Genomic DNA, 11265 nt, shown 5'->3' on the forward strand with positions numbered 1-11265 from the left:
ATTCCAAAACTTGAACATTTGTTGAAATTCAAATTGATTTCAACGTAAATTCTCCAGTTCATGAGTGAATTCAAGAATTTAATTGGAATTTCAAATTAAATTGGGATTGACCCCAACCTTGCACTCATCATACTGTGAGTACACTGCTCACTGCATTCGTGTTAGTCATGGAACGTGGTGCAAGGCACTCTAGATTCCACCATAGAGCACCCTTCTCATTGGTCGAAACAGAGCAGTCTCACCAGCACCGGCGATCAAGATTTTTTTTGCCAATAAAGGACAGCACAAGCGGCTAATTCCTATTGCTATCAAAGAATTCATCAAGAAAATGATGAATTATCATTCAGACATAGGTGCCGGACATAGGTGTATAAATTAGCAATCCAAATAATACGTTGTTTTAAGTTGTGATATTTATTCATAACCCAGATAAAAAAATCTTCATACTAAAACATTTTTTACAGATTTATATTATTAAAGTATTTATTTGTAAAACATTTACCCCCAAACGTGCTATACACATCTACATGTCTTTATAACATTGATAGCAGGAGATAATTCAATAGAACAATATTCAAATAATAATCATCATATTAGCATAATGTGTCAACATTAATATTTACCATAACAACTCTATCAGAGACTGCATACCTTTCACACCTTATATTTCCGTTCCCTTATAACCAAAAGTGAGTTGAAAAGAAAGATGCTCCTGCATCCTGATTTTCTTTGGCCCATGAGCCTTTGCAATATTCTGCCCAATCACTGAACTTCAATGCAAGTTCTCTGAGCCATCTTAGTATAGCACCTGGCCTCCAAACAAAATGCTAAGGCTGTCTCTCTCGTTATACGTGAAGACACGGGAGTTACAAAACTACATTCTAATTTCATCATATCCAGTGGCCTCTTTTTACAGGCATCTTGCACGCAAGCACACGCAAACATACATACGCATGCACATACAAACACACACACACACACACACAAACATACATACGCATGCACATACAAACACACACACACAAACATCCATATGCATGTACATACAAACACACACACACACACACAAACATACATACGCATGCACATACAAACACACACACACACACACAAACATACATACGCATGCACATACAAACACACACACACACACAAACATCCATATGCATGTACATACAAACACACACACACACACACAAACATACATACGCATGCACATACAAACACACACACACGCAAACATACATACACATGCACATACAAACACACACACACACACACAAACATCCATATGCATGTACATACAAACACACACACGCAAACATACATACGCATGCACATACAAACACACACACACACACACACACACACACACAAACATACATACGCATGCACATACAAACACACACACACAAACATCCGTATGCATGCACATACAAACACACACACACACGCAAACATACATACGCATGCACATACAAACACACACACACACAAACATCCCGGCCACATAAACATCTCGGCCTTAGACCGTTATTTTTTTTTGCTTGAAACAAATGGGAGGTCAATCTTTCAGGAAGTTAGGGTCACAGACAATGAGGACCCTGAGATGGAGCTTTTCCCTTCTTATTTTAACCTTTATTTAACTCGGCAAGTCAGTTAAGAACCAATTCTTATTTACAACGACGGCCTACACTGGCCATACCCTCCTCTAACCCGGACGACACTGGGCCAATTGTGCGCCGCCCTATGGGACTCCCGATCACGGCCGATTGTGATACAGCCCGGGATCTAACCCGGGGTGCAGAGTCATAGGTGGCGTTCCTGCCTGACTAAATTGCAGACGCCTGCCATATCCCAACACTCGTGTGTTTAACATATCTGCTAACCACATCATACGACATAGCAATCTGATGTCGGACTGTGGCGCATAACTATTGGTTGATGCAATGAAACGTCTGCGATGTAGTCAGTCAGTCGCGCCACCGCAGACAGAGAGCAGGAGGGTCCGGTCCAAACAGGAAGTTATTCAGAGAGGTTTGTGGATGAGAATAATTCAGTGTTCCTGTATTCCTGTTTACTGCGCAGCCTCTTCAAAGACCAAACTGTTATTAACTAAACCAAATGTGCCATCACATGGAGAAACAACGTGACGTTGTCATAGAGAGCTCATGGCTTGACGAGCAAACAGCAACATTGACAATAAATAAAGGCTGATGATGAGCAAATAAAACACCGTAAGAACATAGAGGCTGAGACTAAATGGATTTGGCACAAAATTACATAAAACATTTAAAAGCAATATTTTGATTCAGTGAGACTTTTAAACTATATCCATTGCTTTGTGAATTTGATTGTCCTTCACCATTAACATTGAGTGCATGTGTGTTCCTAATTAAGAGGCATGTCTATTAATTAATCAATAAACCCAACTGCTGAATCTTCAACAAACTGTCAATATTCAAACCTTTTTTTGATGTTACAGTACCGTGACCTTGGTATGACCTTATCAGCCACCTGTTTCAGGTCACTGATGAATTTTGGCCACAGGGACTTTGGACCTCACAGAGCTACAGGTACGTGTGCAAGAAAACCCATTGTCACAAAGCAAAGCCATATATGCACATAGGGGGACGTCTTGTATTCTCAGAGTGAGAAACAGTTTGATTATTAAGTTCCCAGGGATCTCTGAATAACACAGCTGCTTGATGTTCTTCGTAAGTACTACTTCCATAGTACTTCATGAAGATCCTACAGAGTAGAAGCTTTGGTTTTTACAGGTCCAAATGTGTACTTGAAGTATAGCGCTTCTATACACCTGCATACGCAGACCAACTCATTTAGAATTGAATGATGTGGAGAGCATGCCACAATGGCATTGTTAAAGTGATGCCAGGGCAATATTAGAATGTATGTCAATACCAATAAAAATAAATATATGTAAATATCTGTATTTCTCACTTGTTAATAGTATTCTTTTGTAACCCGTGAATGCAGTCCACGTGGATCTGCTATGTAGCGAGGAACAACTGAAAAGTACATCAATAAAGATGGTTCTAAAACTAAATAACACATGTGGAAAGTAACACATTTAAAGACACATTTACACTTCAACAGGATGGTTCCTCTCTCCTGTTATATCCTTCTCTCATTGCTGTGCTCTCTCTCTCTCTCTCTCTCTCTCTCAGGAGACCTCTCCTGTTATATCCTTCTCTCATTTCTGTGCTCTCTCTCTCTCTCTCTCTCTCTCTCTCTCTTGTCTGTCTGTCTGTCTGTCTGTCTGTCTGTCTGTCTGTCTGTCTGTCTGTCTGTCTGTCTGTCTGTCTGTCTGTCTGTCTGTCTGTCTGTCTGTCTGTCTGTCTGTCTGTCTGTCTGTCTGTCTGTCTGTCTGTCTGTCTGTCTGTCTGTCTGTCTGTCTGTCTGTCTGTCTGTCTGTCTGTCTGTCTCAGCAGGTCATGTGTAGTGCAACACTTTTACATCTTAAGCTCATCGTCCCAAAGAAAAACACAAAGAGCCATATTCACCCCTCATAGAAAAATAAATCAATAAAAAACATGGAAAGATACCTTTCATATATACTGTATATAAAATAGTTGTTATATACATATAGACAACAACAACAAAAAGAACAGATAACTGACCTGTACAGTTATACACCTGATCCATAAGAGAGACAAGAGGTACTGAAGTGTATGGCTTGACTGGAAAAATCATTCCAAATATTTACATCTTTATCATGGATATCTTATACATATTTTATCATCCCTGGAATCATGAAGACGAACTATGGAGAGTACATCCCATACCTCACTCACTCACGCACTCAGCTGAAATGAGGCAACCACAGGCCTGGTCCGGAGCGACCTAATGGTGCCTTGAGCTGTCCAATCCAAACCTATGTTCAGCTCTAATTTGGTGACCTATGATGGGTGAGTGGTGTAAAGATGAGGTGTGAAACAGTCCCTCAAACATGCCATCCTCAGTCTAAACTAAAGAGATGTTAAGTTGGACCAATGGAAAGTCAGTCGGGTGTCATTGACCTCCTGGATTGTGGTTGTTCAGGACCCAGATCCTTGTCTTCAGTTACCCAGTGAGGATGGGAGCAGAATGGGGTTCACTGCTGTGAATGGCTACCCCCTCCCCTTCTTCTAACTACACCCCAGTCTAGCAGCCGTGTGTGTTGAGATATCCAGTGTAGACAGGGGACAGCCCTGCCTTGGCCCTGACGTCCACCACTAGTCAGCACTGACTAAGGCCAGGGGTCCTTCACTTCCTCCAGGACTGACCCATCTGGGAACCCTCCTACGGACTGAGTCAGGCCATGGGTCCTTCAGGCAAAGCCACAGGCACCTTGACCTTCACTTCCTCCAGGACTGACCCATCTGGGAACCCTCCTACGGACTGAGTCAGGCCAGGGGTCCTTGAGGCAAAGCCACAGGCACCTTGACCTTCACTTCCTCCAGGACTGACCCATCTGGGAATCCTCCTACGGACTGAGTCAGACCAGGGGTCCTTCAGGCAAAGCTGCGGGGACCTTCACCTTCATTTCCCATCAGATGGGTGGTTCAGTAGTATCCTTAGGACAAGATGTCCTCAGCTCAGCAGACGATGGCCACCCCCTCAGCAGTGAGCAGTTGACCGCTGGTGGGGTCATAGGTGCCAGCCAGATAGTACAGGCCTTGGGTGGTCACGCTGCTGCTGGGTTTCTGGCCGCGGGCCATGTGCTCATACTCCTCGCGGCTCACCACCTGGCACTTGTGGGAGATTGTCTGGACGTCATTCTCGTCCTCGTGGCACGACTGATACAGAGCGTGCTGAGAGAGAGAGAGGGAGAGAGAGAGAGAGAAAGAGAGAGAGAGAGAGAGAGAGAGCAAATGTCAGTATTTTCAATCGACTTCAACTCTGAACACATAATATGCTGAGATACCAAAAGACGATGACAGCTTGCTATCCCCTGTAATGTTACACTATGGTCGCGTTTCAAATAGATTAACAACCTGTGCACTATGATTGGTATGATAACAGATTAACAACCTGTGCACTATGATTGGTATGATAACAGATTAACAACCTGTGCACTATGATTGGTATGATAACAGATTAACAACAGATTAACAACCTGTGCACTATGATTGGTATGATAACAGATTAACAACCTGTGCACTATGATTGGTATGACAACAGATTAACAACCTGTGCACTACGATTGGTATGATAACAGATTAACAACCTGTGCACTACAATTGGTATGATAACAGATTAACAACCTGTGCACTACGATTGGTATGATAACAGATTAACAACCTGTGCACTACGATTGGTATGATAACAGATTAACAACCTGTGCACTATGATTGGTATGATAACAGATTAACAACCTGTGCACTATGATTGGTATGATAACAGATTAACAACCTGTGCACTATGATTGGTATGATAACAGATTAACAACCTGTGCACTACGATTGGTATGATAACAGATTAACAACCTGTGCACTACAATTGGTATGATAACAGATTAACAACCTGTGCACTACGATTGGTATGATAACAGATTAACAACCTGTGCACTACGATTGGTATGATAACAGATTAACAACCTGTGCACTATGATTGGTATGATAACAGATTAACAACCTGTGCACTATGATTGGTATGATAACAGATTAACAACCTGTGCACTATGATTGGTATGATAACATATTTTTTTATTGCTTGTGCAACATCAAGGCACATTCCCAACTAAAATTCCCCAAATTCCCAGGTTTTCCAGAAATCCCAGTTGAAGGATGCCCAGTTCCTAAAACCAGGATTTTGCAACCCAAATGGCAACAGAACGATCTGAACCTGAATGTGGATGTACCTTGCTGTCGCGGTGCCTCTGGCCCAACTTGGTCTCCTCTGGGTGGTAGAACCACTTGACCTTCACCACCATGTTGGAGCTCCAGGATTCCCAGAAGTTCTCGATGCGGCCCACGTAGGGTAGGTGGGGCCGGCCGGCAGAGAGGAACATGGCACAGTCGCCCACTCGCACCGTGTCCCTTCCCCGTACGATGGCCTTGTAGAACAGCTTCCTGGACTTCCCCTTCAGCCCCCGCCTCTGTGGAGACACAGGAACACTCAGAACACACAGTCACGTCTAGGAACTAGGAAGCGGGATTCAATACGATACAATACAATACGATTCAAGATAAACGTCCTGTTCAATACGATAAACTTTTATAAGACATTTCCCTGATGTTTTGCGGAGATCACGTTTGCTGTAAACTATGTGGCTGTAAACTATGTGGCTGTAAACTATGTGGCTGTAAACTATGTGGCTGTAAACTATGTGGCTGTTAAACTATGTGGCTGTAAACTATGTGGCTGTAAACTATGTGGCTGTAAACTATGTGGCTGTAAACTATGTGGCTGTAAACTATGTGGCTGTTAAACTATGTGGCTGTAAACTATGTGGCTGTAAACTATGTGGCTGTTAAACTATGTGGCTGTAAACTATGTGGCTGTTAAACTATGTGGCTGTAAACTATGTGGCTGTAAACTATGTGGCTGTTAAACTATGTGGCTGTAAACTATGTGGCTGTAAACTATGTGGCTGTTAAACTATGTGGCTGTAAACTATGTGGCTGTTAAACTATGTGGCTGTTAAACTATGTGGCTGTAAACTATGTGGCTGTCAGCTCAAGGAGAAATCTCCTTTAGAAGTCACCCTCAGTGCAAAGACTGATTATTGTGTTGGATTGAATACCAGTCTAGGCGTGCTTAAAGTCACCTTAAGTAGTTGGTATCTCTGGTCAATAGTGCGGCTCTAAAGGTCATGTACCTCTGCTACAGAGGATTGTGAGAGTTAGGGTCTCATGTACCTCTGCTACGGAAGATTGTGAGAGGGTTAGAGTCTCATGTACCTATTGTATGGAGGATTGTGAGAGGGTTAGGGTCTCATGTAACTATTGTATGGAGGATTGTGAGAGGGTTAGAGTCTCATGTAACTATTGTATGGAGGATTGTGAGAGGGTTAGAGTCTCATGTAACTAAGATATGGAGGATTGTGAGAGGGTTAGGGTAGGAATAGATTGGCATAAACTTAATGACCATAGAAAGATCAACCCGTGTCTCACCTGAGTGGGGTTCCCCGACCACCTCCACATCTGTCTTCCCGGTAGGAACGTGTTCATCTTGGGTCTTGGTCCTGCATCACCGGGGATAACCCTTTGCCTCTTCACCAGGTCTCTGGGGGGTTTGGAGGGGGACGAGCTGCTACACTCCTTCCTTTTGAGAAGCTTGTTGTTGGCACTGTGGTCGTTGGTGGCTCCTCCTCCCTTGGTGTTGGATACGGCCACGGCCTTGGCCACGAAGGACTGTTGGCCCTGGTGGGGTCCGGCTACAGCCGGGGGCTCAGGGGACTGCAGCAGGCCATGGTGGGAGGACAGGCAGCTCTGTAGCAGCAGCGTGGAGCTCTCCTCATCCTCCGAGCTGTAGGACGAGTCGTTATCCGAGGAGCACAGGCTGGAACTGGACATGGAGCCTGAGCTGGACGAACTTGAGGAACCAGAGGAAGAGGATGAGACGGAGAGACGCGAGAGAAAGCTTCCTGCCGTCCTCAGTCCTCCAGAGGCTGCTGTGGCCAGCGCAGCCCCCCTTCTCCTCCTCCTCTCCTCCTCTTCCTCCTCCTCTTCGTTGTCCAGGTCCGAGTAGGAGCTGTGGCAGTCCCGATGGCAGCTGAGACCAAGCTCGCCGACACCGTACTCCCCCATAGCCAGGGAGGGAGAAGCCTTCCTCTGTGGAGAAGGGGCACCCTTAAGGAGGAGCTCAGCCCTCGAGGCAGAAACTCCCTTCCTGTTGTCCTTAACCAGCAGGACTGGGTGGGAGTAGGCCTCAGGCCTGGGGAGGCCGCCCACGCCTTTGGCCCCGAACCCAGAGCCACCGCCCAGCAGCAGCAGGGCCTTGCTGTTCTTCGTCTTGGGTGAGGTCACCCCCTCGTGATCCAGTTTGACCAGGAACTCCTGACTGCTCTTCCTGCTGCTCCGCGGCACCTCGCCGGGCCTCCGTCTCTGGACATAGGGCCCGGTCCTGGAACCCAGGGACATGCCGGTGGGCTGGGTGCTACAGAAGGAGGAGTAGCCGTTAGCGATGCTGCTGAAGGAGTCAACCTCGAAGGAGCTGCTGCTGAACAGGCCCTTGGTCGGTGTAGAGACAGGGGCCGGGGGCAGGGGGAACAGGTGTGCCTCCCTCGTCCCCCTCAGGGCCTTCCTGGGAGTCCCGTTGAGCTGGAACAGATTTTCACAGGCCCTCTTCCTGGGGACAGCCACAGCCGGCCAGCTGAGCAGAGGGGCTGCGTTCTTATTGGTGCTGTCTGACAGGTTCTTCTTCTTCCCTGAACCTTTGGGTCTCCCTGCAATTGAAACCAATTGAATGTCTGGTAAGTCACCAATCAGTTCACACTACATATACCTTTACAAGATCAAGAGGTTACAAGAAATGAATGACACACATCTTTTCTGCGTCCCATCAGGCTAAATATACTATCATTTGTTTTTCAAATCGAGTGGATATAAAGCACGTATGTAGATGATCTTGTCTGACCTGGTCGTCTCCTGACAGGCTCTGTGCTGGCCTGTCTCTCCGAGACTCTCTCACTCAGGGGAGCTTTTTCCAGACTGAAGCTCCTCCGAGCCGCCCGGCCGCTAGACACCAGGTGGGCAGGGGACGACTCCGCACCTACAGAGGGACAGGAAGGGGAGGCGGGGGTTAATACATCTCTAACATACACCTGCATAATCACTGTCATAAGTAATACGTATAAGTAAGTAGCCTTGCACAAGCCTTGGCTAGTGTGAGCCGGAATGGCTCATAGGAGCAGGAGCCCATCTCCTGTTTCTGTAGTGTGAGGCAGCTGTACAAGTTCACCCCCTGGACAGGAGGTTAGCCTATCGTAGGACCTTACCCCCAAATCTATCTCCTTAATGCTCAGTGCCACGCAGAGGCGCATTGGGCCCATTTTGTCTTTGTTTTCTTTGTTATGCCTTGGCTTGGGATCGAACTACCAACCTTCCAATTACAGGGCAGACACTAACGTCAAGGCCACTGAGTTGGTCAATAAAGTCATAGTAATGTCTAAAATGCAGCAAGATATTGTCCATGAGTCATAATGTGACTGGAAGGTCTCTTATAAGGTCTCATAATAATTGTAATGAGAAGGTCAGGTATAGTTAGTAACCCTGTAATCATACAAGGTGGATGACAGGGTGACACAAAAAGAGACACTCACAGTGGATCTGGTAGCCCGGGGGGAGGAGGCGGATGTTTAGGAGGGAGATCCTCCCCCTGTCTCCGTCATCAAACTCCACCATTACACCTCCCTGCTTCCCCTCCTCCCCTGAACCACCTGCATCAGCACAACGCAAACACACATTTAGAGAGGAACCACAGGCATTGTTAGTCAAATCGTCAAAGTGAATAAATTGCTAATGAATGAATCAAATAAATAATAACTCAAAAGGATGAATGTGGACACAGAGAAAGTGATCCAGTATCTCTCACCTTGGCGTATGTTGCCTGGGTATAGGCAGCGAGAGCGTTCGCTCCAGTAGGCACACACCCTCGTCCCCTCAGAGAGCACCGACTCTGTCTCTGGACGCACATCCAGGACCTGAAAGTCAAACAGACACTGAGTCAATCCAGATTCACTACAGACCGACAGCAAAGACACACACACACACACACACACACACACACACACACACACACACACACACACGCGGCTGGTCACTGTGCCACACCGCCAAGCAGCACTATCTCATGCCAATGTGCCAGTCACAGCTGAAAGGAGCGGAAGCTGTGATGCAGTAGATCCTGACTGAAGCAATACTAAGGAGGAGATGAATGGGGGGACTGTGATTGCAGGTTGCCAGATTCTCCTCCCTGACAATGCAGCCAGGGTCCAGCATCCGCCACTCACTGGAGCCCCTTTCAGGATGTTTTCATTTACAGTTGCCATGGAGAGGGGTCCCTTGACTGATGATGTGTGAGGTATAGGCGGGAATGTGTATGTGTTTTGGTGGTGTGTTTGTGTGACTGCGTGTTTGTGTGTTCATGGTTGTGTGTGTTTCTGCGCATACACGCACGTGAATACATACATGTGTGAGTGGGACCTCAGGCTCTGCTCAGGGGATATGGGGTCCTGGTGTAGGAGGTATTCATGAAAGGCTGTTGAACATGGGGTCCTGGTGTAGGAGGTATTCATGAAAGGCTGTTGAACATGGGGTCCTGGTGTAGGAGGTATTCATGAAAGGCTGTTGAACATGGGGTCCTGGTGTAGGAGGTATTCATGAAAGGCTGTTGAACATGGGGTCCTGGTGTAGGAGGTATTCATGAAAGGCTGTTGAACATGGGGTCTTGGTGTAGGAGGTATTCATGAAAGGCTGTTGAACATGGGGTCCTGGTGTAGGAGGTATTCATGAAAGGCTGTTGAACATGGGGTCCTGGTGTAGGAGGTATTCATGAAAGGCTGTTGAACATGGGGTCCTGGTGTAGGAGGTATTCATGAAAGGCTGTTGAACATGGGGTCCTGGTGTAGGAGGTATTCATGAAAGGCTGTTGAACATGGGGTCTTGGTGTAGGAGGTATTCATGAAAGGCTGTTGAACATGGGGTCCTGGTGTAGGAGGTATTCATGAAAGGCTGTTGAACATGGGGTCTTGGTGTAGGAGGTATTCATGAATGGCTGTTGGAAGAAAGTGGAATAAGACAAGAAAGTGGAAGTATGGTGTAATCATGAACAGCTGCTATCCGACGGCCGTTTACACAGCGGACATGCACACACACTACACAGCGGAAGGCACACACACACACACACGTTACAAAGTGGACGACACAGCTGCCAAGGGTAGGGCACTGATGGACTGACTACGCAACTGGGCTTAGGGGAAACCCCCCTTTAACACTAGTTGAGAAATGCTTATGTGTCAGGGAGAGAAACACTGTTAGGATTTTGACTAAAGGATACTCTGCTTGAGAGAGAGAGAGAGAGAGAGAGAGCGCACTGTGTGTGTGTGTGGTGTTGTCCTGGCAGCCAAGAATGACAGTCATGACCACGCTATTTCCCCACTGGAGATCAATAAAGTTAATTAAAATGATGACTTGGCGAGGATCGTCCTAGTTACTAAAGTATATCAAGTAGCAGTGAGAGGATCCTTCTAGTTACTAAAGTATATAAAGTAGCAGTGAGAGGATCCTCCTAGTTACTAAAGTATATAAAGTAGCGTGA

At 46.2% G+C, this 11265-nt stretch overlaps 1 protein-coding gene across 4 annotated transcripts in view; it reads right to left on the reverse strand.

Annotated features, from left to right (window-relative positions):
• Window positions 1–395: 395 nt before the first annotated feature.
• The window catches only part of LOC109879551 (BAH and coiled-coil domain-containing protein 1), a 65742-nt gene continuing 54872 nt past the window's right edge, over window positions 396–11265 (reverse strand). For all 4 annotated transcript variants that reach the window (XM_031814375.1, XM_031814376.1, XM_031814374.1 and 1 more), the window contains exons 17-22: window positions 9541–9649; window positions 9269–9385; window positions 8584–8718; window positions 7119–8392; window positions 5864–6100; window positions 396–4814 (exon numbers count right to left, since the gene is read on the reverse strand). In XM_031814375.1, coding sequence (XP_031670235.1) covers window positions 4599–4814; window positions 5864–6100; window positions 7119–8392; window positions 8584–8718; window positions 9269–9385; window positions 9541–9649 — 2088 coding nt within the window. In that variant the 3' untranslated portion in view covers window positions 396–4598. The remainder of the gene's footprint in view (window positions 4815–5863; window positions 6101–7118; window positions 8393–8583; window positions 8719–9268; window positions 9386–9540; window positions 9650–11265) is intronic.

This window comes from Oncorhynchus kisutch, unplaced genomic scaffold (assembly GCF_002021735.2).
Source record: "Oncorhynchus kisutch isolate 150728-3 unplaced genomic scaffold, Okis_V2 Okis06b-Okis10b_hom, whole genome shotgun sequence".
NCBI classification, from domain to species: Eukaryota; Metazoa; Chordata; class Actinopteri; order Salmoniformes; family Salmonidae; genus Oncorhynchus; species Oncorhynchus kisutch.